Source organism: Alosa pseudoharengus, unplaced genomic scaffold (assembly GCF_046254945.1).
Source record: "Alosa pseudoharengus isolate Yale_2024_CS ecotype anadromous, Long Island Sound unplaced genomic scaffold, YU_APseudo_1.1 YU_APseudo_1.1_scf_22, whole genome shotgun sequence".
Taxonomy (NCBI): domain Eukaryota; kingdom Metazoa; phylum Chordata; class Actinopteri; order Clupeiformes; family Clupeidae; genus Alosa; species Alosa pseudoharengus.
This window is the reverse complement of record NW_027468680.1, coordinates 15,302,549-15,329,979: the sequence shown is the minus strand read 5'-3', so window position 1 is coordinate 15,329,979 and position 27,431 is coordinate 15,302,549. Positions and strand designations below refer to the sequence as shown.

At 43.1% G+C, this 27,431-nt stretch overlaps 1 protein-coding gene and 3 long non-coding RNA genes across 24 annotated transcripts in view; 3 read left to right on the top strand and 1 right to left on the bottom strand.

Moving 5' to 3' along the window:
• The window catches only part of kiaa1109 (KIAA1109 ortholog), a 54,945-nt gene extending 34,264 nt beyond the window's left edge, over positions 1–20,681 (top strand). For 4 of the 20 annotated variants that reach the window (XM_076300717.1, XM_076300715.1, XM_076300714.1 and 1 more), the window contains 29 exons: positions 479–538; positions 832–1,058; positions 1,752–1,946; positions 2,600–2,730; positions 5,040–5,163; positions 5,795–5,910; positions 6,311–6,398; positions 6,789–6,848; positions 7,901–8,136; positions 8,716–8,919; positions 9,467–9,644; positions 9,937–10,132; positions 10,782–10,949; positions 11,449–11,588; positions 11,911–12,109; positions 12,493–12,723; positions 13,105–13,281; positions 13,423–13,560; positions 13,715–13,924; positions 14,426–14,576; positions 14,961–15,118; positions 15,412–15,601; positions 16,060–16,274; positions 16,591–16,842; positions 17,229–17,426; positions 17,914–18,108; positions 18,381–18,515; positions 18,750–18,915; positions 19,342–20,681. In XM_076300717.1, coding sequence (XP_076156832.1) covers positions 479–538; positions 832–1,058; positions 1,752–1,946; positions 2,600–2,730; positions 5,040–5,163; positions 5,795–5,910; positions 6,311–6,398; positions 6,789–6,848; positions 7,901–8,136; positions 8,716–8,919; positions 9,467–9,644; positions 9,937–10,132; positions 10,782–10,949; positions 11,449–11,588; positions 11,911–12,109; positions 12,493–12,723; positions 13,105–13,281; positions 13,423–13,560; positions 13,715–13,924; positions 14,426–14,576; positions 14,961–15,118; positions 15,412–15,601; positions 16,060–16,274; positions 16,591–16,842; positions 17,229–17,426; positions 17,914–18,108; positions 18,381–18,515; positions 18,750–18,915; positions 19,342–19,555 — 4,952 coding nt within the window. In that variant the 3' untranslated portion in view covers positions 19,556–20,681. The remainder of the gene's footprint in view (positions 1–478; positions 539–831; positions 1,059–1,751; positions 1,947–2,599; positions 2,731–5,039; positions 5,164–5,794; positions 5,911–6,310; positions 6,399–6,788; positions 6,849–7,900; positions 8,137–8,715; positions 8,920–9,466; positions 9,645–9,936; positions 10,133–10,781; positions 10,950–11,448; positions 11,589–11,910; positions 12,110–12,492; positions 12,724–13,104; positions 13,282–13,422; positions 13,561–13,714; positions 13,925–14,425; positions 14,577–14,960; positions 15,119–15,411; positions 15,602–16,059; positions 16,275–16,590; positions 16,843–17,228; positions 17,427–17,913; positions 18,109–18,380; positions 18,516–18,749; positions 18,916–19,341) is intronic. The other 16 variants (XM_076300725.1, XM_076300724.1, XM_076300723.1 and 13 more) reach the window with 12 other exon arrangements.
• On the bottom strand, positions 19,429–27,244 carry LOC143139897 (uncharacterized). Its single transcript, XR_012990474.1, has 3 exons — positions 27,125–27,244; positions 26,033–26,140; positions 19,429–19,510 (listed from the first exon to the last, which is right to left on the bottom strand). It is a non-coding gene; the product is annotated as an uncharacterized LOC143139897 (long non-coding RNA).
• LOC143139895 (uncharacterized) lies at positions 21,744–26,026 on the top strand. Of its 2 annotated transcripts, none has more exons than XR_012990472.1 (5): positions 21,744–21,900; positions 22,615–22,872; positions 24,519–24,620; positions 24,928–25,027; positions 25,879–26,026. It is a non-coding gene; the product is annotated as an uncharacterized LOC143139895 (long non-coding RNA). The 2 variants fall into 2 exon arrangements; XR_012990471.1 differs by having other exon boundaries at positions 22,615–23,545.
• Positions 26,033–26,506, top strand: LOC143139896 (uncharacterized). Its single transcript, XR_012990473.1, has 2 exons — positions 26,033–26,123; positions 26,283–26,506. It is a non-coding gene; the product is annotated as an uncharacterized LOC143139896 (long non-coding RNA).
• Positions 27,245–27,431: the final 187 nt, after the last annotated feature.

The window sequence follows — 27,431 nt, the reverse complement described above, 5'->3', positions numbered from 1 at the left end:
CCTAGTCTCCACCTCATGCCAACTCGCAACGATTTTGTAACAAAACTGCCAACTGATGGAACATTTGGGAGATCGGCCAGGTTACTTGAAAGTGAAATGGTTGCGTATTAAGTATCATCGTGTCACATTAAAGGTGAAGTCAGCAGGTTGTTAGACATGTTATAAACTTCAACAAATACACCCCTTGGTTTTCTTCCAAGTGTCCATACCTTACGGTCCTGTTACCTTGGCTTTGCTCAAAAAGATTTGAATGCCTCGTAGCTTTGATTGTTTAGAATCCACTTCACAGCTCACACCTGTCAACACATCTGAAAAATATTTATTCTCCAAAGACTTTATCACCTGGTTTATTATGGGATAGGATTCTCCAGTTAACTTGTGTTGAAGGTTCACCACTAATCACATTCATACAGAATGTGTTTGATGAAGCATTGCACCGAGCCATCACAGTAACTCCTGTTGCATGTCCTCATGTTAGGTGTTGTTCCTGATGGCACATATGAGGTCTGCTCCAAGACCACTGGAGCGCCAGCTGCAGGTATGTCTGTGTTTTGTTTGTCTGTTTGTTTGTCTTTTTTTTCTGTCTGAGTGCTTGTTTGTGTTTGTGCTTTGTGAGTATCAAGTTGTATTAATTCATGTCGGGGCTATCAGGGCGGTGGTGGTGTAGTGGTTAAGGAGCTGCGCTAGCGTGCAGTAGCCTGACAATGTAATGTAATTAAAAATGTAATGAACACTCAGTGTTCAGCTAAGAATGGCAGAAGTCTTTGGATTTGTGTCGGTATATATTTGTGAGTGTGTGTTGAGACTGGCGTACTCCTGTGTGTCACACAGACAGCAACAGTGCAGGGAAGTGGACTCTGAACGTCCTGTGGAAGATGTGCGGTATCGACGTGCACATGGACCCCAACATTGGCAAGCGCCTGAACGCGCTGGGCATCACGCTCACCTCGCTGACCGGTGAAGAGGACCCGGACGACATCGCCGACCTCAACTCCGTCAACATGGCTGACCTGTCTGACGAGGACGAAAGCGACGGGATGTCTCCCACCGTGCACATGGTGAGCGTGCAGACCTCAAACCCCCAGACGCTGAACTCTATATTAACCCCAAACAAGGTCCACCGAGGGAGAGAAATCAGTCTTCCTGTTTCCCTTTATGAGATACACAGTCATTTAACTTTATCTAAATTTCTATTAAGTTGATAATGAGCTCTTCACTTAAAACCACAGCGATAATATAGTTGCCATAATATCTACCCTTTCTCTCAGTTGCTTTATTTTCTTCCAGTTTTTTTATATTCAGTTCAATTCAAAACACTATTTATTCCCAAGGGGCAATTTGCACAGCCACGTAGATATTAATAATAGGCATAGAAGTGTGAAAGGCTGTAAAATGTAAATGTATTTAAAATGTAAAAACAGGTAGTTATAAATATGAATTCATGAACATATGAATGTATTTTGACTCGAAGCCATAACCATATATTTTGTTCTAGCCACCACCATCTAATGACGCTCTGATGGATCTGTGAGATGGATCTGTCTAACAGCATGCTTGGAACTTATACAACAATAGTGGTGTTTTTCTATGTCTGTTGACATACATACTTACATTAGGTTGCATGTATGTATGTGTGTTTGTTTCAGATGTTTGTTGAAACAAGCAGATCTCCATAATGGTTTTGTCTGTCTGTGTGTGTGTGTGTGTGTATGTGTGTGTTAACAATTAACAATGACTAATATTTCATTCAGCGTGAGGGCAGCCTCAGTCCGAGGGTGTCCTTCCGGAAGCGCATGATGGAGAGACTCCTGGGACTGAGCCCCACGCAGTCCCCCCGCTCCGCTCCGCCCGAATTTATTAACGTTCCACAGATACCCCTTACCCAGCCGGTGCTCACCACACGAGCGCACACGACCGAGAACCTTCGGCCCCTCTCCTGGAGTGGTGTATGTAGAATGTCCTTATAGCATCCCTTCTCTTCTCCACTCCCTCCAAACCTCTCTCCCCCGGGGCTGTTTCATATTTTCTCCTGCCTCCTTCATGGCTGTGTGTCTCCTTTTCAAACTGTGTCTTGAGACTTGGCTTATACCTACTGGTCACTTGAGGCTTGACTTTTACCTACTGGTCATTTTTCTTTGCCAGGGAACGCTGAGTACTGAGTATTTTTTATTTTGAGAAGTATTTTTTCCTTAATGCACATACAGGATCATCTGCAAGACTATATAAGCTGTAAAACATGTATATGATACAGTTTTAGATGATGTCTGCTGTATGTTTAAGATGGCTTTGGCATGTGATTCTTGTTATTTATGGTTATATCGTTACATCTCATATGGGTCATTTGCTGGCTGGACTCTGGGTTTTTGGCCAATGGTTCTGTCTTGGGTGGTTGGTTGTCTCTAACTTTCGATATTTTCCTCTAGTGACTTTGGAAATATTTGAATCCATCCCTCTGTCCATGCTTTCATTTCAGAGTGGTGTATCTTGATCAGTATGCCTCTTGGGTGTTCGATCAACATGGTGTCTTGAGTTTGGTATTCCTCTGTTCACTTGTGTAATCTCTATTTTGTGTAATCTCTATTTTTCGACTGTTCAACAGGAGCCCATTGACCCAAGAAGACAGGTGATTATGGGTAATCAGATCATTGACCCTCGAGGGAGGAAGTTCACAAAGAGGCTGGTGGACATCAGGGAGCTCAACGAACAAGCCAAGGTCATCGATGACCTCAAGTAAGCTAAAGATCCCCAATTTCTCCCCACCTTCAGCTTTCCCCAACATGACCCCATGATTAGTACATAAACTTACAGTTACTGTAACTTAGGTCATAGTATGTTCCTAAACCACACTGAGCTCCTCTACTGATCAGTCACTGACAGTGTTGGGAGTAATGCGTTACAAAAGTAATGTAATTACTGTAATATATTGCTGTTTGCGGTAACGCGGTAATGTATGGCATTACAAAAATAAATTTGGGTAATATTTACTCGGTACAAACTTCAGTAACGCGCGTTACAATGCAGTTTAACCCAAAATTAAGCGCTTGTTTTGTTTTGATACATATTCGCAAACACCACGCGAGAACAACAGAGGAGAAAAAATCCGCGCAAAATAGTAGAACGTTATCTCCTGATACTGGTTGAATATGACTGCGGCTGTAGCAGACTCGCAGGCGGACTCTATTTGCGGGATGGACATATAAGCCTACGCTCATTATTTTCAGCTTGTCAGAGACAAGGCTATGAAGAACATAATAGTTAGTGCACTTTGTGTGCGAAACCGAAAGATCTCTCAGCTCGCGAAATAGCACAAGTAAATTAATGAAACATAGTAGTGCCACGCTAATCTTTTTGATTCTTGATAAAACACAAACTATGCTGTTGTGCATGTCAGCTTTGTGCTGTGAACTTAAATTGAAGAGAATAAAGGGATAGAAATGCAGAAAAAGATTGTGTAGCCTGGCAGTGCCACCGCTCTCACCACGCGCATCACGCACTTTGCGTTGGGCACCAAAAGACAGAGGGGGCACCCAAATGTAACCAATGAATAGTAGCTTTACTGCAAACTGCGTTTCACTCTTCATCAATAACGTTTACAATGTCAAAATGCACTAACACGATGTTACATGCAAGTTTGATACCTTTTGGGTTCTCTCAATCACCACGTAGTACTAGAATTGGTGGGTCTTCAATCATTCGTTTTCCAAGCATTTAGGCTACACGAAGCACATGATATGCTGAGTAGACTGAAACACATTCCATTCAGATAGCTAGGTGGATACCAGGCTCATAATTCACTTGTATCCGCAAAACGAAATGTGAAGCAACATGTCATTGCATACTTCCATTTCCAAAGCAATTAAGGTTGCTTAAAACAACTTAACATTGTGCATATTATTGTTAACATTGTGCTATCAATGTAACTCAAACAAATAAGGCTTGTAAACAAGAGCTGGCAAAAGGGCATTATGACAACGTAAAGATCAATGCTCTTAAAGTGACAGTGCACCATTTATAAGTAAAACAGCATTTCTTCAGAAATGAATGTTTAAAAATACACAGTAATGGTCTGTAAATAATAGGCCTTTTATTTTACTTTAGGTGTTTGAGTTATCATTTAAATGTCACTCACTCAAAGCCACTCACTTTGGGCACCAAAATGGCCAGCAGGCCACCATCTTGACATGTCTTTATTAAAGGAACCGTATGTAGAAATTGTATTTCAATTAATCATAAAATTGCCTTGATATGTCACTAGACATTAAGAAATCATGTTCATTTCAAATACTTATATCACTGACAACAGTAGTCTGGCCAGGATATTGTCATTTAAAAAGTGAAGTTGCAGCCCTCAACTGATGTTGATGTTGTCATGTTGTGTTTTGGCCTAATGCGCCACCCTCCACCTATCTACTAATCACAAAGTCAGTAGTGTTTCGTCATCCGGTTGCCAACTCTGCCAGTCAGAGGGGAGGGGAAGGGGATACACCGCTCTACAGTAATTTGAAAGTGATTGTAGTACCCGTTTTGGCCACAATCTTACATACGGTTCCTTTAAGCTTTGATTTACAATATAGTAGGCTCTCTATTGATTTTAATGAGTAGGCCTAGGCCTTAAAGTTACAGTATTTCTATCACAATTTACCAGACTTTGACCTTTTGTCGGTTTTTAACAAAATTCTGACTATGATTGTTCCTTGTATTGCATTATGAGCACTGCGCCTATTGCATTCTACTGTTGCCTTAAGCCTAGCTCAGTCATTATGCTATACCACATCTCCCTCTATTGGAAGAGCAAGCTGCATTGAGCATAATAAACTGCATTTAGAATGGCAAATCCATATTTCTAGATATTTTGGTGAAAGTAACTTAAAAGTAATGCAATAGTAGTGCAATGCCTTACAATTCAGAGACAGTAATATTATAATGTAACAAATTACTTTGAAATGACAGTAATAAGTAATGCATAGTACATTACGATTTTGAAGTAACTTGCCCAACACTGGTCACTGATGCTAGCTGTGTGTCTGCGTGTGTGAAAGGAAACTGGGGGCGAGTGAGGGAACCATAAACCAGGAGATCCAGAGGTACCAGCAGCTGGAGTCGGTGGCGGTCAACGACATCCGTCGGGACGTCCGCAAGAAGCTGCGGCGCTCCAGCATGAGGGTTGGTGGCCCACTTCACAAGAGCTGCACCAACACACCTTTACCTGTAGTGATGCATAGCCCACTTCACAAGAGCTGCACCAACACACCTTTACCTGTAGTGATGCATAGCCCACTTCACAAGAGCTGCACCAACACACCTTTACCTGTACTGTTGCATAGCCACTGGTCCTCCTCCTCTTGCTATACGTGTGTTGAAAGCTACACAATGCGGTTCTTTTCCTCAAAACAATGGCTTCAAACTCATTCTGATGCTACACCAATTTATAATATGGAGAATGAAGTTTCTGGCATTGTCAGTGCACGCTAGGAATGCTTGATATTGCACTATATAATGTTGTTGATTGGGTAGGACCCAGTCGTTTTTTGACTGACTGGTTACGTTAAAGCGCTAAAAGGCGTTGAATATTGACGCCAGGGGGCATAGATATAAATTTTTAAAATGACGTTAACTATTTTAATTTTAACTTTATATTTGTTCTTAAAATTGTAATTTCAATTGTCACACATTGAATGTTATGTAGAAGGCCTAGTGTTCTACACAGCATCCACTATTGGCCTCATTAATGTGAAGTCTGCTTAAATGATGTGAAATCTGCTTAAATTATATCTGTGCTGGTGTCCACATTCAGGCTGCGTCCCTGAAGGATAAGTGGGGCCTGGGCTACAAACCCAGCTACAACAACAGATCCAAGAGCATCTCGGCAGCAGGCAACCGGCCTGCTTTGAAGAGGATGGAGAGACAGAGGTGAACACACACACACACACACACACGCACACACACACACACACACACACACACACATGCACACACTATCTTACTGACTCACTCACTCACTCACACACTCTTGAATTTCCCTTTGGGGATCAATAAAGTATCTATCTATCTATCATCTATCTACACACACACACACACACACACACACACACACAAATACACACATTCTCTCTCACACTCAGACACACTAAAGGAAAAAACATTTAGCCATTAGATACATCACACGCACACAGGAATGAAATGAAAAAGAAAGGGCAGACTTCTATTTGTATCATATTACTCACCAAAACACTTTAGGCGTATGTGAATATGGTCCCCTTGACACCATAAAGGATGATGGGTGTATGATGTACGGTATCTGTTGTTTCAGCTCCAGACTGGGAGAAGTGGATGACTTGCCCGACATTCGAGTCGATGCAGCATCGCCTGGACCACGCGTTACATTTAATATTGACACGGTATTTGGTTTGTGCGTGTGCGTGTGCGTGTGCGTGTGTGTGTGTGTTTGCGTGCGTGAGTGTGTTTTTATTGTATTTGCTGTATGCATACTTGTGTGTCATGTTGATGTGTTCATTTCATGTAATATTGAGTGTGCTCCACTTGCCATAGTCCTGTTTTGAAATGTGTGCATTCTCGTTTGCTCCAGTTATTTGTGCAGTGCTTTATTTTCTGTGTGTTTTGGTGGAGCCCCCCACCCACACACACACACACACACACACACACACACACACACACACACACACACACACACACACATACACACACACATACGTACGCAAACCCACAAGCTACACCTTCTCTATTTTCTGTTAATTTGTGGATGAGTTCTGACTGTGTTTGTGTTCAAGATGGGAGATGTACCTTTGGACACTCCAATTCCTGTGAGTCAGGCTGACTTAATCTTCAAGGTACAAACCTGATCCCACAAACGAAATCTGACCCGCCCGCTCGCTCGCTCGCTCCGCTCCCCGTCCGTTACGCTGTTGGGAAGCCGCCTGTCCAGTCTCACCCGAGGGGTCCTTGTTCTTTCTTGTCTGCTCAATCTGGGGGCAGTCGCTGTGTCTCTGACCCTGTTCTGATACAACTATAGCTCCCGCTCTGTGCTTCTTACGTCTCCCCGCGAGTGTCCCTCCCACTTGCCTCTCTTCACACTCGTCCAGGCTAAATTCTAACTGGGCAGTTGCACACACTCACACACCATTTTGTAAACACACACACACACACACACACACACACACACACACACACACACACACACACACACTTCCTTACAGGTGCTTCCTTTTTTTCTTTTACACACACAAGCAGGCACACAGTGAAACACACTACACACTTAACACACACTCTGGCAAATGGGGTTTTGTTTTTTGTTTTGTTTTTTCTGGTGTAATGTCCATTTCCATACCTTCATCTTCATCCTAACCTTCATGTCTTCATCTCTGCATTCTTTCTCTCATGGTTTCTCCATCCCTCTCTCCTCCGCTGGCTGGTAGGGTTTATTGCATGAGACCTTTAGAGGGGAACCTGCTGGGGTTAAAGGGCTGCTCAACAATTATTCTCTTAAATCAGGCATTTAGTTTATTAACCGTTGCTATTTTAAATTGGGCTTTCAAATCAAATCAGTCTATTCACTTAACCCTATTATAATCTGACCTCACCAACATCAAAAATATCGGACAGTACCAATCTAACCCAATAGCATTTTTATTTCAGACATAATTAATATATTAGTAATATTTTAGTTATATTAATATATGTAGATAACTTGTTACAAGGCAAGACTGCAGCTGTGCCTATGAACAGGCTGTAAGCCCTAAAGGCTAACCAGTAAGAGTGATGCCGAGATTGGGACGATGAAGGATGGATGAAGGGATAGAGGTGTAGACAGAGAGGTAGAATAGGCAGCAGTGTTGATAGACGTAGAGAGATCTCTGACTGCCTGTCGCTGTGGTTGTTGAAGTTCCCGGAGGAGACAGAGGTGGACCTGTTGTCCGCTGCCATCGACGACTCGCCTCATCCTTTCCCATCATGCTCAGTGTTCAGTGCTCCAGGCACGCCCGCCGCCTTCTCACCCAGCCTTCCCTTCCAGCACGACGACAGTCGCCGCGACGACCTCTCCTCCTCTTCCTCGGAGGACTCGGACAAGGAGGACGAGTACATCCGTGAGAGGCAGATGAGCTACTACCCACGACCCAGGTGACTGGAACACACCTTTACACAATAGAGTTGGGGTGGTGGTAGCGTAGGGGCTAAGGAGTTGGGCTAGCATGCAGTAGCCTAAAATGTTGTGGGTTCAACTCATGGCTTCCACCATTGTGCCCTTGAGCAAGGCACTGTCTGCTGGGGTGAATGGCCCTTGTAATATAATTAACATACTGTATGTAAGTCGCTTTGGATAAAAACGTCTGCTAAAACAATACATGTAAATGTAAAGTCAGTTCAGTGTTCAGTGTTAGGCTGTATTTCAGCAGTGGGTAGTGGTCAGTGTGGGGTTTAGTGCAGGTATTGACCAAGGATTATTCCATGTCTCAGCTATTAATTGTGGGCAAGATGCTCGTGCAGCCAAAGGAGCCAAAGACCGCTGCTGCTCAAATACACCCACACTTGGTTAAGTGTGTGTGTGTGTGTGTGTGTGTGTGTGTGTGTGTGTGTGTGTGTGTGTGTGTGTGTGTGTGTGTGTGTGTGTGTGTGTGTGTGTGTGTGTGTGTGTGTGTGTGTGTGTGTGTGTGTGTGTGTGTGTGTGTGTGCGCACACGTTTCCGTCCCCCACCTTCAGTACGTCCCACAGGAAGGCGTCTGGCTTCGCGGCTCTGTTCGGGGCGGCCACACCGTCCTCCACGTCCCAGCGCGGCATCACGGCGCCGGCCACCGAGCGCAACATCGACTTTGAGCTGGACGTGCGCGTGGAGATCGACAGTGGCAAGTGCGTGCTGCACCCCACCACCCAGCAGCCGGAGCACGACGAGATCGCCCTGCGAAGGTCAGTCCTCACTCAGCCCCTGTGTATGACGTCTGGCAGCTTCAACCCTGTTCTGTCCTTAACAATGGAGTGTGTGTGAGATGGAGAGCAATATATTTAGGAATGTCTATTTAACAATCTAGGATACACACACACACAGTGTGTGTGTGTGTGTGTGTGTGTGTGTGTGTGTGTGTGTGTGTGTGTGTGTGTGTGTGTGTGTGTGCTTGCGCGTGCGACAGAAAGAGGAAAAGAGAGAGAGAGATGGAGAGAGCAAGATACAAGATACAGGATTCAAGAATGTCTATGGATATGTTTATTAGAATATGATAATATCTAATCATGTAATCTCATGTGGTGTGTGTGTGTGTGTGTGTGTGTGTGTGTGTGTGCGTGCTTGCGCGTGCGACAGAAAGAGGAAAAGAGAGAGAGAGATGGAGAGAGCAAGATACAAGATACAGGATACAAGAATGTCTATGGATATGTTTATTAGAATATGATAATATCTAATCATGTAATCTCATGTGGTGTGTGTGTGTGTGTGTGTGTGTGTGTGTGTGTGGTGCAGGAGTTGTGAGCGCAGTTCGCGCTCTCTGGACCAGGAGTCTCCCCCTAAGAGGCGTAAGCTGCACCCCAGCTTCACCTCCACGTCCCAGCTGCTGAACAAGCGCATGCCCTCCTCCCTGCAGAGCAAGTCCTCCGACATGGAGACCACCGTCTTCTACATCCCCGGTGTCGACGTCAAGGTTGGCTATATTAACACTCGGTTGCACACATGCATTTGTGCACGAACATAGATAGTCATGTGAATCTGCATATGTACACACACAAACACACACACACACACATGCACACGGTTAAGGTACGTGTATAATATAGTGAACAACAGTGTAGCACAAATTTGTTTACCTATGTACAACTCATACCATGCTATTTATTTATTTTTATTCATTTATATATATATATATATATATATATATAGTATACTATGTAAACTGTGTGATTGCCAAAATTTATTCCAATATTTATTCACCACAGCTCCACTATAACTCCAAGACGCTGAAGACCGAGTCGCCCAACGCATCTCGTGGATCCTCACTGCCCCGGACCCTGTCCAAAGAGTCCAAGCTGTTTGGTATGAGAGACCTGCCTAGAGACACCCCCAGCCCCCCCCCTGCTGCCCCAGGCAGGACTAACACTCTCCACCCTCCCCCTCCCCCTCCTCTACCCTCAGGTACCCACACACGCACAATTGTACACATATCAGATGCATGCGCACGTATGTATGTAAACATGAGTGTGTACACACACACACACACACACACACACACACACACACACACACACACACACACAAACTCACACACACACACACACACACACACAAAGATAGAACATGCATGCATACACATGGGTGTACATTCACACACATGGACACAGACGCCCCACAGATGCATGCAGAGTGCTAGACGCTCAACTTGCATGCATTTAGGCACACACACATAAACACACACGTTTGGTATGTCTGCATTCATGCATGGCTACATGGCTACCATACACACAAGTGCATGCGTCTGCTCCTGCTGCAAGAGGCAGCAACACAGAAAGGGAATGCTGCCGTGGAGACGAACAAGCCAACACTGCTGTGTGCCGGATTCCAAACAGCCCATCACAATTTCTTTTTCTTTCCTGTCCCTAACAGCCTTCACTAACCTGCATGTAAAATGTGCTCACAGTGCTGTTGTCTGTGATGTGATGGTTGGTGCTTGTTGGTGTAGGTGTTTGCTGTTTGTGTGTATTAAAACGACTGTTTGTATGTTCTGAATGTTTGTGTGTGTGTGTGTGTGTGTGTGTGTGTGTGTGTGTGTGTTTTGTGGTGGTAGGCAACACTAAAGGCAAAGCCAGTGTAGGGGTGAAGGCGGCGAAGCTGTATGCATGGGTGGCCCTGCAGACCCTCCCGGAGGAAATGGTCATCAGCCCCTGTCTGCTGGACTTCCTGGAGAAAGCTCTAGAAACCATCCCCATTACTCCCATTGACCGGAACTACACAGGTAACGTCATTTTCCTCACGGGATCAAAAGAGTATATATATATATATTTATATATTTATATAAAAATATATATTGACACACACTCATGACCCCAGTCATCCCCAGTTTAGTGAGTGTTGGTTACTGCCGTCTGGTTGCGGATATGTTCTGCCAAGATGCAGGACCAAACAGAAACTCATTTATCCAAGCTGCTATTAGCCTTTTAACCTAGTAACATTATGTCACTTATTTCATGTGTATAGTATATTGTAAATACTGTGTATATTATTTGCATTTTGATTGTAATGTGTTGTCAGTTGTCAATGTCTGTGTTTTAATTCTGTCTGTGCAACAAATTTCCCCAAGTGGATATTAAAGATCACCTTGTCCTTGACCTAAACATGTAGTACAGAATCACTTACGTCTGTGCAGTTAGTGCACTGACTGAGCTGACCTGTGTGTGTGTGTGTGTGTGTGTGTGTGTGTGTGTGTGTGTGTGTACGTGTGTGTGTATACACAGCTGTAAGTGCTCCGGAAGAAGACGTGGGCCAGTTTGACTCGGTGGACCCTCTGGAGGAGTCTCAGGTGTCTCTGGTCTCCTCTGCCACCTCCCCGTACTCCTCCTTCCCTGTGGATGTGGTCGTTTACGTCAGAGTGCAGGTACTACATCTCCCAGGATTCATTTCACTGAGGTCCCTAACCTCTCACTAACATGAGATGTGAATCACTTACATACTGTTTGGTTTTTTGTGTAATGGTTATCTGGTGCATGCTACTAACATTTATGAAGGGGAAATTTGATTCAGATGAAGTACTAATATAATTTGTAGCTATGACTAATGAAGAACTGGCCATGATATTTGTCCTGATTGTAAAGGTGTGTGTGTGTGTGTGTGTGTGTGTGTGTGTGTGTGTGTGTGTGTGTGTGTGTGTGTGTGTGTGTGTGTGTGTGTGTGTGTGTGTGTGTGTGTGTCAACCCCAGCCCTCGCAAATCAGGTTCAGCTGTCTGCCCATGTCTCGAGTGGAGTGCATGCTGAAGCTCCCGTCTCTGGACCTGGTGTTCTCGTCCAACCGCGGCGAGCTGGAGCCGCCCAGCACCGCTCACCCCAGCGAGCCCCCGCACACCCCCTCCTCCACGCCCCCGTCAGTCCACAACGCCAACAGGGTGCCAGGGGGAAAAGGTAACCCTGTCCCTCCACTCTACAATAACAGCAGCTTGGGAGCACATAGCCATAGCTAGAGAGCGCTGCTTCATCTTCTACCTAACCTAGCCGCAACACTTACCTTCAGTAATGACTGAGACAGACCTCAGTTGTACTACTTTATGTTGTTTTTTTAATCTCTAAATAAGAACACGTATATTAAAAGCCATGATGCATGGATTTAGTAGACCTTAGAGCTTTTTTGGGATGGAGCTCCATTTCAAAAAGAATATAGTCGGTTAATAGAAGATATGATCACACTTCAAGCTTTAGGCTTGACATGTAAACGTTGTGTAGCAGTAAGACAGTAGGGTGTGTATTTTGGAGTTTGCAGCGCGCTCAAGGTTTCCTCTCATCTCCAGCACCAGCACCAGCACCAGCACCACCAGGCGCGTCACCATCCCTGGGTAGTCCTCTGGGGCGGAGCCGGCACAGCAGCAGCCAATCAGATCTCACGGGTCCGCCCACCAACTCCTCGGGGCTCAGTTTCACGGCGTGCATGTCGGACTTCTCCCTCTACGTGTTCCATCCCTACGGAGCCGGAAAGCAGAAGTCTGCCGTCACAGGGATGGCCCCAGGGCCCAGTCCGCTGGGTAAGATGGCCACTGACCTTGCCTGCCGCACTGGACTTAATCAAGCTCATCATAGTTTTTATCACCAAACTCCTCAAAGGCTGTGCTGTTTGGTTAGATATTAGATCGGCAGGTGTTACTCACAGATCATTTCAGAACCTATGCATTTCTTATGATGGCTCAGTTGATATGATTGCCATTACAAAAAGCGTGTGAGAAAAAAAAAAAATTATCACCAAGGGCTATATAAAAAAATAATTATCACCAAGGGCTATATAAATAAGTACAATTGAACAATACGTTTGTTATATACTGCCTGGGTAAATTTGAGTATATCTGCGTATGTCACTTTATTATACTATTTGTCCTTATGGGCTGTAACACGTGGCATTCATACTGTAGGTGCAGTTGACGAAGAAGCCTCCTCAGTGACTGGCAGAAAGGATTCTCTGTCGATCAATCTGGAATTTGTGAAGGTCAGCCTATCACGGATGAGGCGTGCAGGATCTCCCGCCTTCATTGACACTTTCATCAACAGCAAAGGTGGCAAATTGGACACCACCCTCATCAACATCTCAGGTAGGCCACCTAAAAATAAGCTCCAAAATGTCTGAGATCAAACACTGTGTGAAGTTTACTGACAGTTCAACTAGTATACATTCTCTTGAGCACAAATCTGAGGTGATGTCAAAATGTGTGTGTGTGTGTTTTTGTTTCCAGCGGTGTGTGACATCGGCTCTGCGTCGTTTAAGTATGACATGCGGCGTCTGAGTGAGATCCTTGCCTTTCCAAGAGCATGGTACCGACGAAGCATCGCTCGACGACTGTTTTTAGGAGACCAAACTATAAACGTACCGCGTAAGTTTGAAATCTCGCTCAAAAACGTTTACACTCTCTTTTTTCACCACAACCACTTTCTGGTGCTTCCTCAAATTGCTGTGCTGTTTTAACATGAAGTGGTCTGTGTGTGTGTGTGTGTGTGTGCGTGTGTGCGTGCACGTGTGTGTTTAAGCAGCCTCGGGTCCAGCCACCCCTGACTCGGTGGAGAGCATGGCCCAGCACCTGTCCCCTGAGTCCAGCAGGAAGGCCTACTGGAGGACATGGGACGGCCAGAACACACACAGCAACGTGTTTAACGACTCCACGCCCTCACACACACACCTCAAGTCCCCCGCCACGGGTCGCACGCGCAGCGTTTCTGACTCTTCAGCACCACGCAGAGGTACACACACACACACACACACACACACACACACACACACACACACACACACACACACTGATCATACCTAAACCGATACAGATTTGACAGTACAGTTAAAGGAGAAATCCGGCGATTTTTCACGTAGATCTCCGTTTCTCGAAGTCACCGAGTACTGTCTTACTTAGCTCTTTGCTAAAGCAGCCAGGCAGCTACAGTGCTACACTCTGGGGGCATGAACATGGGGGCTCATGAACATGCCCCCAGAGTGTAACACCGTAGCTGCCTGTAAGCTCTAACTCGACAACCTAGCAACTCGAGGTAGGTACAACTGATTGTTTTCAGTTCTTTTCGTACCGACAGTACTACTCAGTGACCTCGAGAAACGGAGATCGATGTCAAAAATCGACTGATTTCTCCTTTAACTCATACTCTTCCCATCACATTAATGCTCAATTTACACATTCTCACACACACACACACACGCACTATAGATGAATCCATATTCTTCCTTCCCTGTAGACTCTGTGAGTAAAACGTCCACCCCCTCGTTCCGGAATGCTAAGGCTGCCGGGCAGCAGGGCTCTCCCTGGGAGACGCTGGTGGTGTTCGCCATCAACCTGAAGCAGCTCAATGTCCAGATGAACATGAGCAATGTCATGGGCAACAACACGTGAGTGGGCAGCAAAGATCGTAGCGTAGCGCTCTAGAATCATTGGTGGGCAGCGTGCAAGCAGTGAAGCCTCCTTGATCACAAATGGCATCCCATCCCATCAGAGAATTTCACTACAGAAAAAAAGGAAAAGTATCAAAGTAAACTTTAATACGTGTAATAATTGAATAGACTCCTTGGTTGTTTACATGTATACATAACACATTACCACTCTTGAATGTAGACACAAAACATTTCACAATTTGCAAGCACAATTCATTATGCGCAACATGTGCTCCCCTGTGGGCAGTTTGAAATGACCAACACCAACAACGTGGAGTAATAGTTGAGCTCTTAAGGGCATGCATCCCAGCGTGGTTAATGTGCGTTGCTTGTGTGGTTTAGTTGGACGACGAGCGGTCTGAAGAGCCAGGGCCGTTTGTCAGTGGGCAGCAACAGGGACCGGGAGATCAGCATGTCCGTGGGACTCGGCCGCTCCAAACTGGACTCCAAGGGCGGAGTGGTGGGTGGAAACATCGACGTCAACACCCTGGAGATGGTCTGTAAGTAAATGTTTTTGTCTTCTAAGTAAACCCAAGTACCTTAGTACTATTAGAGCGTATTTTCACTTTTCTAAATGATCACATTATGTTTCACAAGTCAAAAGCATTTGGCCTATCTGGGCGCAGTGGTGCTGCTTTGAAATAGACTGACCCAAGTAGAATTGTAAAGTTTCTGACAGTTGTTTTTATTATTATTTGTTTATTTTTCTGAATAACGTCTGTTAAATACCTGACCTTTTCCTTCTTCTCCATCCTATGTTATCTGCTCACCATGCCGATGGTTTGCCTTGCAGCCCACATTTCGGAGCACCCCAACCAGCAGCCGAGCCACAAGATCCAGATCACCATGGGCTCCACGGAGGCGCGTCTGGACTACATGGGCTCCAGCATCCTCATGGGCATCTTCAGCAACGCCGACCTGAAGCTGCAGGACGAGTGGAAGGTCAACCTCTGCCCCTCAGAGGCCAGCCTATCAGAGAAGAGGTAACTAGTTGCCATGGAAACACTCGTAGTGAAACATTAGTGGGGCAGACAGAGAGTTTGGCGTTGCACTAGGGATATTCTGATCTTTCGGCGATGGTGTTACTGTTGGATTCTTATTAAATCAGCAGAGCACAGTGTGAGCAGACTAATGAGTGGTTTCTTCATGAGTTGCTTAGTTTGAAAAAGGAAAGAAATTACATGGTATGTTAACATTTTTGAACGGTATAAATTCTCTTCTTATCACATCTCAGTAGCAGTCTTGCCCATAAAAGAGAACAGGAGCAGTATTTTGGCTGTGAGCAGTGACTCATAATGCTGCATTTGTTTCCTTTTGACTGGGTTTTTTTACGCCATATTAAAGTCTGCAGATTTAAACAGCCAAGAACTACTCATCAGTGATCATGAAATTCATCAAAAATCCTTTTTGTGCGTGTGTGTGTGTGTGTGTGTGTGAGCAGTGAGATCTTCGTCCATGGCGACCTACAGTGGGACATCTTCCAGGTGATCATCTCGCGCTCCACCACTCCCGACCTGATCAAGATCGGCATGAAGCTGCAGGAGTTCTTCACGCAGCAGTTTGACACCAGCAAGCGCGCCCTCTCCACCTGGGGCCCCGTGCCATACATACCCCCCAAAACCCCCGTCATCAGTGTTGACAAGGGGGCCACCGAATGTAAGTGTGTGTGTGTGTGTGTGTGTGTGTGTGCGTGCGTGTGCGTGTGTGTGTGTATACAGTGTTAGAGGTGAGACACAAGACCATTATCATAGCATATCATGATACAGGTTTCATATGCTATCAGTAAGCTGTTAACAGGATATGTTTTAACAAATAGGCTATACATGAACAGTATTCACTAACTGCAAGCTTCTTTGACCTGGTATGGCAATGCTTAGCCACAATTTGGTGAGGATGGACGTAGTTGAATTCTAAAACACCAAAATTCTCCTCTCCTCCCCCCACCCTCCTCTCCCCTCCTCTCCTCTCTTAGATCTGGACGCGGCCCATCACAGGCACTGGCCCGGCGTGCTGAAGGTCATCGCTGGCTGCCACATCTCCCTCTTCCAGATGCCCCTCCCCGAGGACGCAGTGCAGCTGGGCGGCTCCATGAGTCTCCACGGCAACCACATGACACTGGCCTGCTTCCACGGGCCCAACTTCCGCTCCAAGTCCTGGGTGCTGTTCCACCTGGAGGAGCCCAACATCGCCTTCTGGACAGAGGCCCAGAAGGTCTCGGAGGACGGTAGGAGAACCCGCTTCATGCCATGGCCCATAACTCAGTAGTCAGACGTATATCTCGTTTAGGGGTTCTGACTTTCCCCAGTCACTGATGCCCTACGGCTTTTACTTAAGAAGTATCTGTCCTGACTGAGACACATGATTGAAAATTCGGTTATGCCTGGTATCTTTTTTCAACCAGGCCCACCCCAAACTCCCCTTATTCTCAGCCAAAGCCTTTTAGACTTGCTTAAGGCCCTACCTGAAATCCTAAAAATGTACCCACCTCACATATATAGTTCACATTTTCACATGTTATTTTTCAGTCTGCCTGTAATACTGCTGGTCATCTAATAATGTCTTCTGCACTTTAATTAATGATGTCCAAATGTCTCATTTATTTCTGTCTAGGGTCTGACTCAACCTACGTCGTTCAGACTCTGGACTTCCACTTGGGTCACAACACCATGGTAACCAAGCCTTGCGGAGCTCTCGAGAGTCCCATGGCAACCATCACTAAGATAACACGGCGGCGGCATGAGAACCCTCCTCATGGTGTGGCTACGGTCAAAGAGTGGTTTAACTACGTCACCGCCATGAGAAACGAAGGTGAGGCATCACATGCCCCTATCTACACACATAACATTACATTACATTACATTTATTACATTTAGCAACATATACACACATACTGTACAGACAAAGTACTGTACAACAAATGCACTCTCCTAATCTCAGTCTTATACATACAAGACTTAACTAACTCTGGGCACTAATTTGAATGGAGGGCAAAGTGAAAGGTCTTAATTCTAACTAAAGCTAATTAAATAAAGAGACTAAAGCTAATTTAATTAATTTGCTAATGTAATACCATGAACAAGATGCTAAGCACCATCATGATGGGTCAGCTCAATGCCACTCGATAGCTTTATTTCATGCACGAGAAACTGTGCGCATTGAGTGCACTTTTACGCTTTTAAGTGTTTTAAGTTGCTTTGTATAAGAGTGTCTGCCACATACCACAGCCATAACCATAAACTAAGCCTCTACTTTATCTTAATCTCGTTCACTCTCCTCCACTCTCTCGGACATACAGAGCTGAACCTGTTGAGAAATGTGGACGCTAACAATTCCGAGAGTGGATCGGTGGCCAAGAGCTCCAGCCTGCTGAGCAGCTTCAGAGGATCCTCCAGCTACAACCACGAGACCGAGACCATCTTCGCCCTTCCCAGAATGCAGCTGGACTTCAAGTCGATCCACGAGCAGGACCCAGAGGAACCGTCACTGACAGGTGAAATGCAGCCAGGGATCTGTTTTTATTTCCATCGTCAAATATTAAGACGTATCTGAAAGTCATTCACAAAAAATATATCACTCAATATATAAATTTATAAATAAATATATCACATAATATTGTGTTCCTGCACCATATTAATCAGATTAATTAAATAAAACAAATTCTAACTCAAAGACCGAAAATCCTCCCTTGAGAATTGATTGACATTTACTCTGTTCCTTTCCATGTCTTGTCTGTAATTTTGTGCCAACACTCGGTTGTTGTAGATGCCAGCAGCAAGCCGAAGGTGGAGTGCAGCGTGGTCACGGAGTTCACCGACCACATCTGTGTGACCATGGACGCGGAACTCATCATGTTCCTCCATGACCTGGTGTCGGCCTACCTGAAGGAGAAAGAGAAAGGTCAGGGCCTGAGCCTATCGGACTCTGCATCACTGACCACACAGTGCACATCTCACGGCATAGTTTCATAGATACTTTTATATGTTTGTGGGAAGGGATCAAGGTTCTTGTTCAAGCTGGCCTCTGTTAAGCACATGGAGACAGTAGTACAGTAGAACACTGTAGTACAATTACATTATGATGCTATAAAAATATAAGTGAATTGAGTTGCATTGTGTCCTTTTCCCCCTCTAGCCTTGTTTGCCCCGCGGATCTCAGCGTCCCGCCCTGGCCAGAAGAGCCCCACGGTGTCTCAGGACGAGAAGTCCGGCGAGACGGACAAGGAGGAGGGAATCAACTACACCACTGTGGACTGGAGAGAGTTCCTGTGCAACACCTGGCACCTGGAGCCCACGCTACGGTACGCACGCCAAACCCTAAACACACTCTCATGATCTGCTTACCTTATCAGCAGAGCTATTTCACACAATTACTCAATGATTTTGGAAACACCATCCATTTTTGAAAAACTATTTAATATAATTCAACTGTAAAACAAAAAAAAACAAAAAAAATGTAAAAATATTATAATGGGGTGTGCTGGATTTATAACAAAATAGGAGCATTTGCAAAAAAGAATGCATTGTTGTATCTCAATTATGTTGTTGCCATAATTGTTGAAAGGTGTCAATACATGTTGACGGCTCTCTCAACAGTTTTATTATTCATGAATATGCTGTGTGATAAGTGATTTAGGCTGTCCAGTCATGTTTGATTTAATGTCTCTAATTATGTGTGTGTGTGTGTGTGTGTGTGTGTGTGTGTGTGTGTGTGTGTGTCCATTCAGGCTGATCTCGTGGACGGGCCGTAAGATCGACCCGGTCGGGGTGGACTACATCCTGCAGAAGCTGGGCTTCCACCACGCCCGCACCACCATCCCCAAGTGGCTGCAGCGAGGGGTCATGGACCCGCTGGACAAGGTGCTGTCCGTCCTCATTAAGAAACTGGGCACTGCCCTGCAGGACGAGAAGGAGAAGAAGAGGGAGAAGGAGGAACATTAGCGGAAAGACTCCCAAACAGCACAGACACATACAGTCTCTCTTTCTTTCTCTCTCTCTCTCTCATGCACATAAAACCCACTCAGATCTGGAAACACTGGAAATACTTTGACTCTTGTACATAAGACTGATACACAGACACTAGAAACACTGAACATTAATATCAACACTATACACTGTGTATTGTATACAGATGCCTATTACTGTTCCACACAGGTGGCTCACACACACACACACACACACACACAGAGAAAACCACGCACACACTACTACTACTACTGCACCCTGCGAGTGTGACTTATTGTTTACTGGTTCATGTGATCATTGCACAGCTTCAGAGTGAAAGTTTGGTTCAGTAGGACTTTTTATTTTGTACATTCGGGTCAATGGGGAAAAAACTATGATAATGTGCTGCTTATACTGTAGGAGAGGGTCTTTAACATGGATTACATGTGTCTATACATTAACCAACAATCAAAGCAACATAATTGTCAAAAATATACCGCCAGCTTCTTACATCCATCTAGACGAGAGCCAAGCGCTTCTACAGGTTGTATGATGTGTCCAGTGCCTCAGTTTGATCTTCAGGAATTTCATGTTGAGTTTGAACTTACTCATCCAGACATCAATTTTAATTGACTATTTCAATGTTTTAGCAGTTTTATTTATTGAGGAGGGGGCATAAGACATTTTATTGATGCGTCAGCTGTAGATGATGTCATTGGCTTTGACAGCTGAAGACCTTTCAGCAATGACATCATGGCACGGACAGGTTGTAGCACTCCTCAGATCCATGCAGGTCTTGTTACCTCGCTCAGTTTTATTGCTACATGTTGCACCACATCTCCAGATTTAGTTCTTATAAGGCATTCCATGTGTCCAAATCCCTTATTTTATTTTGGAAATAATACTAGTTTTGACAGGAATGTGTACTGATTGACTGTGTGATTGCTCTTCAACATGTTTTTAACTTCTTAAAAGTGTACTGTGTAACCTCTGTTACACTTATGGTGTATTAGTGTTTTTGTTTGTTAATTGTGCAATAGACCAATGTACATAAGCTGTGAAAGCATTAATGTGAATATGTGCCGATTTCAGAATAAAATCATTGCCATTATGTTTGCCATAATCCAGACTGGTTATTTATGAAGTGGTAATGTTAGAAATTATGTTTTGTTTGCTATAAATGTCCATGCACAATGTAAAGCACTACACTGTAACCATAGCAGAACAGATGTGTATATTAACTGTTAGATTAGAATATACTTTGTTGACTGACAAAAAGCAAAAGAAATGTATGTACTTTTTATTGTTCGTTCTGAATATCAGTTATCGATCTAGGGCATCTCACTTTGACAGCCTTGCCACCAAATTGTGTGCGGTGCAGGTCATATCTAACTTTCATGTGACCATAAAGTCATTTCCCTGTCATGTTCTGACCGCTACTGCAGTGCTGGGTGAATTATCAGTAACTTTTACCATTTGCATACAAACTGATTCATTTGCATTCTCAGATATGCACATTGTTCAGTGCTTTGCATTAACTGTTAGAGAGTGACTTGTGTCAGTTGGCCAGGGTCCAGTGTGATTGATGTGTCTTTCTGGGTAAATGCTAAAACTATTTAGAAAAAGAGGGGGTACCAGGGACTGTATTCTACAGTAAGTGCAGAGCACACAATTCCTGATTTGAGTAGAAATTTCCTCTGTTGTAGCGTTGTGCTGAAAATGACCTTTTGGCAAAAGTTTGAAGTGGTACTGTAAACAGCAGTTAGTGTTGGGTAGGGGGTGCTGCCAGAGGGCTGTATTGGTTCAACAAACATAGAGAGAAACATGCTTAATTATAGGCACATCACAATATATCAACAATAATGTGCATAGGATATACAATAATCACAAACGCAATAGTATATCTTCAGAAAATAGTAAAGCATTTTAACCAATGTGACTGTAGAGTACAGAATGATGAATTAATAGATATAACAAGGAAAGGAAAATATTAGTTACAGCGAGTGAAAAAGTGTGAAATGGTGCCACATTAACCAACATAATAGAAGAAATCCACAAAGAGCCACAGTTATCTTCTAGTAGTGGGGGTAAGAAAGGGGTGTGTGAACTTAAGGTGAGAAGGCTAAAATGTTGTACTAAAGCAAAAGGTATGACCCATAAAGCAAAACATTCAGCCTGCTGTGCATCGACTTGATTCTCCTTTCTTCTGCACACAGATGAAGTGACTCTGCAGTCGTCTCTGTGAACGCTTCTGCTGTTACAGAAAGCTTTTACTTCAGTGTGTGTGTTTCTAAGAGGAGAGAACTTTGACCATGGATAGTGTTATAATTTGAATATTGTGGGTAAGTCTATATCTGACCATTTTTCATTGTTCCTATATAATTTGCATTTTGAGACATTCTTTGTGTAATCTCTTAAACTCTACATCAATATGGATATGGTAAACTCTATGGATAAATACTTAATAGTTATTCAGTGGTAGTGTTAATTTCCCCATGATATTGAGACTCTGTACACAAACAGTCCATGTGGGAACTTTTGAATCGCGCACCACAGTCAAAATCCCTCATTTTATTTTGGAAATAATACTCGTTTGACAGGAATGAATGTGTATCACATCACAGACCATACACATCTCACGGCATAGTTTCATAGAATGTGTATGTTTGTAAGAAAGGGTTCAAGGTTCATTTTCAAGCTCGCCTCTGTTAAGCAAACTTGAAAGTAATACATAAAGTACATTATGATGCTATAAACATAAAGGTGAATTGAATTGGGGCAGTGGTAGCATAGTGGTTGAGTTGGGCTAGCATGCAGTGGGTTCAATTTGTCGTCCACCATTGTGCCCTTGAGCAAGGCACTTAACCCTGAGTTGCTCCAGAGTACAATGGCCCTTGTAATGTAAGTCGCTTCATCTGCTAAATGAATAGATGTAAAAATGTAAATGTATGTTTGTAGGAAGAGATCAAGGTTCTTGTTCAAGCTGGCCTCTGGCCTCTGACACTATAAAAATAAAAGTGAATTGAGTTGCATTGTGTCCTTTTTCCCCCCTCTAGCCTTGTTTGCCCCACGGATCTCAGCGTCCCGCCCTGGCCAGAAGAGCCCCACGGTGTCTCACGATTGGCATGGGTGTACTTTCCATAAGATCATCTCTCAATGCAAATCAAACCAGCGATTAGGCTAACTGAAATAAAACCATGCCAATCGATAGGTATGGTGAATGGTTTGTGATGATGTGGGGCTATTTTAATTCCAAAGGCCAAGGAAACTTTATCAGGATGCATATGGATCCATGAAATAACTGGCCTTTAAAAGTAAGAAATCTGCCTGATTCTATGGGAACATAGAATAACATAGGGGAGCGAATACTTGACCCCTTTATTTTAAGGAAGAACATTTATTTATTGACGATACATTATTCATTCACAAAGAAAATTGGTTTCCTTAAAGGTTGGATATTTCCTCATTTTTTTACTTAAGGCATTAAGATCAATTTCCAAAAGATGACTTTATATTCTTTTTAGTCGACTTTAGCATGGGTTCAAAAACTTATGAGCCTAACTGTAAATCCAAAACACAGATTATCTCTCACCTCAATATTATGAGTTGTTGTTGGTAATTTCCTTATTTATAAAGTCTGCAGAAATTGTGATTTATGGAAAAGTCTCCGAAAGTTGAGCTTGTCCTCATGCACCTTCATTACAATTTGACAGTGGGACAGCGCTAATTCCTCACAAACTTAGTGGGACGTAGGCCTGTGTCTATACACAGATTTCAGCTGCCCTGCCCCCCTGATGTGTGATAAGTTAAATATCCTGGTACTCGATGGTCTGCATACATCCACCTGTTGTCTGGAGCACTGGTAAGAGAGACACCTCTCTCATTTCAATCTGCTAGACCAGAGGTTCTCAAACATTTTTTGTCATTCCCCACTTTGGAGGGGGTGAATTTTCAAGCCCTACCTGACCCCATCAACCTGACAAAATGGTAATGTTAAAATATTTTTTACGCATTTTGGTTCCTCGTTACATTTCCCGCCTGGGTCCGCGCTGGATCAGATGTTAATTTCATTAATATGTCAGTCTGTTTATTACTCCTATGTTTGTGTGTGACTATTTTGTTTTAAATCTATGTTCTTCCTTGTCAAAAAAGAAAGGCATTATTAAAGATAGACACACCTGTCATGTCTATTCTCCACATCTGCCCCACACCACTGTGCTAGACAAAAGAATATGATATAGTTGGTAGTTGGTACTGACAGGGGCGCTGCTAGAAAATGTGGGCTCTATGACAGACAGAGTTGTAGAACAGTAAAGTTAATGCATTTAATGTTTCTGTAACCTGGGATATTTGATGCATTCTCTGATGAGATGCGCCCACACCCCATGCTCTCAGATAACAGAGATGTCCTGGTGATTCGGGGGTTTCCAGATGAATGCCATCTATATGTTTATATGTAAAGTTGTTTTTAGATATAAGTCTTATCTTTGACTGGCTAGGCTCTGCCCTGCCTGCTCACTTCTTCTGGAGGAGCCCTCTCTCTTTCCTTCTCTTTTCCTCTCTCTCTCTCTCTCTATTCGAGGTCAAGATCTTAATTTTATGGAGTCAGATTAATCAGTTTCTCGTAATACCACTGCTTCAGTCTGTCAATGTTCAATGCACTTTTAAACCATTGACTGCTAACGCAATTCTCATCCTGAGGACACATTGTGCCGTCCCTTACAATCTTATATGATTATAAAATTATATTTATTGTCCATGTTTAAATGGACAATAAATATATTTGTCCAAAGGGGATGCAATCATCAATTTTGAGTTCTCAAAAAGTATTTAGCCTACTGTTGGGGTTTACTGTTGGGGTTTACTAAAAATGGTGGGAAAATATTGAATTTACTTTTATGTTATATACCTTTCTAAAAAGACTATTATCATGAATATTGTGTACTACCATGTTTTTCAGTTTACATTCCTTGTTGCCATGAGGAATATTCTGTCTGTTGTTTCTCTGTTCCTTCTGGCTGGAAGCATAGGCTGTATGGCTGAAAGTGATGGGGAACTCGAGGTGGGTTATTTTTGTACTGAATTACAGTAACCCACATTTTCTTTCATCGTACATTTTCCATTTGTTAACACATTTTATTTAGGTAACACGGTTGAGAATCTCTATAAAATGTGACAATGTTTCTTTGTAATGTAACAGAAGTTAGGGCTGGTTTCCCCGTACATGGATTAAGTCTAGTCCCGGACTAAAAGAGAACTTCAATGGAGATTTACATTGAAAATGGCTTTTAGTTTTGGACTATAATCCATACATGGGGAACAGGCCCATAATCTTCTTTTGTAGCATAATATGTATGTGTTCTCCACAGTTCCAGATTGGTGACATTATTAGATTTGATAAGGGGCACTATGGTGTGGCTCTTGGAGAGAAAGGAGAAGGCGGTGAACAGTTTTTCCACCAAACCACAGGTTAATTATCACTTCAATCACAATGATCTGAGTGATGTAACATCCTTAACCCTTAAAGGTGTAGGTTTTTGAACGTTCTAAGTTCCGCAACAATTGAAGGTTCTAAAATTCTATGTTGAATTCAATGAACCCAGATATTCTTTAGAACGTTCATTTCTCAACATTCCCGTCACACTGGTGTGACGGTACTCCTTTAAGGGTTAATTGTGCCTAGCCACATATATTTCGAATGTTGGGTAGTGCACACTGTAAATAATATTGTAGTGCACACTGTAGATAATAACACCCTGACATAGAGACAGAAGGGTTCTGGTAGTGGTAATCTGATTCAGTAGTCAAGGCTGAAGAGGCTGTTATATGATTCCATGAATTCTCTTTGCATTGTGATGTTCTTGCATGAATTCTCTTTGCATTGTGATGTTCTTGCATGAATCCACTTTGCATTGTGGAGCCTCTCATTAATAACATAACGGAACCCTTCGGTGGACATTATCTTATCTTACGTAACAAATAATATGGAGAGCAACAAAAACGAAGAGTGTTAACAGAAAGGGTTGGATATTTGGTGTTACATTATCAGACAGCTAAATGATGGAGGTTTGTAATGTTTCATTTTGCCTAATTTATAAGATACTTTATTTTAATAGGCTATAATTGTAATTTTAAGTTACATTATTTTAGACTAATAGACCTATATTTAAAATAATTTAAAAAGATATCCCTGTTTTCTTTAAAGGGGTAGTATCTTGTTTGAGACTTTCTCATGCATCATAATGTTTTGTGGTCAATAATCCCTGCATTGCTACTATTTCATTCATTCATTCATTTCACTTCTGATTTTTCCTATACAGAAGGATGCGAAATCGCAGCACTGAATCCAGATACAAAAGCAGGTCGCCGCCTGGATAATTACCTAGATGGAGCAAAGCCAAACCTTGAAGAAATTAAAGAAAGACTTAAAGACTGCAAAACACATATAAACAAAAAGGATGAGAACTTTGGTACCTGTTGTGGAAAATACCACGATTGGTCCAACAACTGTGAACATACAGCTACCTATATCCGTTATGGACCGGAGGGAAGAGTCTCCTGCCTGGTAATGTGATCTTCTTACTGCAGAAGTTATAGTCAAAAAAGTATAATTCAGGCATACACACTTGTCAGCATATGGTTACTATGGAACTTAAGGTTCCAGCAACATCAGGTTACATGCACAAACACAGCCATGACCTTTCCTGTCTGTCTGTCTGTGTAGACCTTTTCCTACTTACATGTGGATAATCCAAAATGTAAGAAGTGGCAGAAGTGGGAGGAGGACAAATTTGAAGACTGGAGAAAACCATAATGGAAATGCATCATCATGCATACTGTAATCATGAAACCATACAGGGCACAGCCAACTCAGTGGAAGCAATAAAAAGGCTTGTGTAATGAATCTACAATGAGCTTCACATTTTGAAATAAATAATGGGGGAAAAATGAACTTTTCCACGATATTCTAATTTTTTGAGATGCACCATACACCACTTGAACACATATTAACATTTTGCTGTGGGCAGAAAACTGGACCACAATGGACATAATATGTTGAAATGGTAATATCAAAAATTGCACAAAATTATTCGAGATAAAACTGACCTGGATGAACTTATTTAACAGAGTAAATATATATGCATCAATCTTTGAAACAGCCTACATCAAAATTAGACACATTTTGAACATCACACTGATCACTGTAAATGTAACCACCGTTTTCTGTCAAAGGGTAGGCTATTTGTCCACTCCAACATATTCTATAAATATGCTATCAAAATAGCCTACAATATATATGATGATGCAACTTAGCCTGCTTATAAATGATGTTAACAGAACACAACAAATACAAATATTTAGCTTTAGCCTAGCCTACCGATGGCGAGGAATTACATTTGTTTAAGATGTCCAAACCAAACCATAGCATTGGAAGGCATAGGCTAATGACTGTTGATGATCAGATGCCATTACACATGTTTTATCCTTTCATGGATATATTGAAAAATAATGATAGTCGAAGAAGGTTTACTTTTCAGGCCTTGTGAAGCAAATTGGCCTACTTACCCTGATTGTGAAATTATCCATGCACTGTTTGTGGTAAAACTTGGACAAAGACTTCTATATCAATACATATCCTGAGCAGTAGGAGGCTGGTGCCAACTGTGAGCACTTGGGATCTGTAAAGGCCACCACACACACAATTGCAAAAAGACATAACAGAATACATCCTGAGCATCAGAACTGCATAGGCTACTGCTGAATGCCCTCCTACATAGCTACAATTTGTGTATTTCATATTCTATTACTGATTGGCTACTTTTCTTTTATGAACACACACACACACACACACACACACACGGCGTACAGTGTC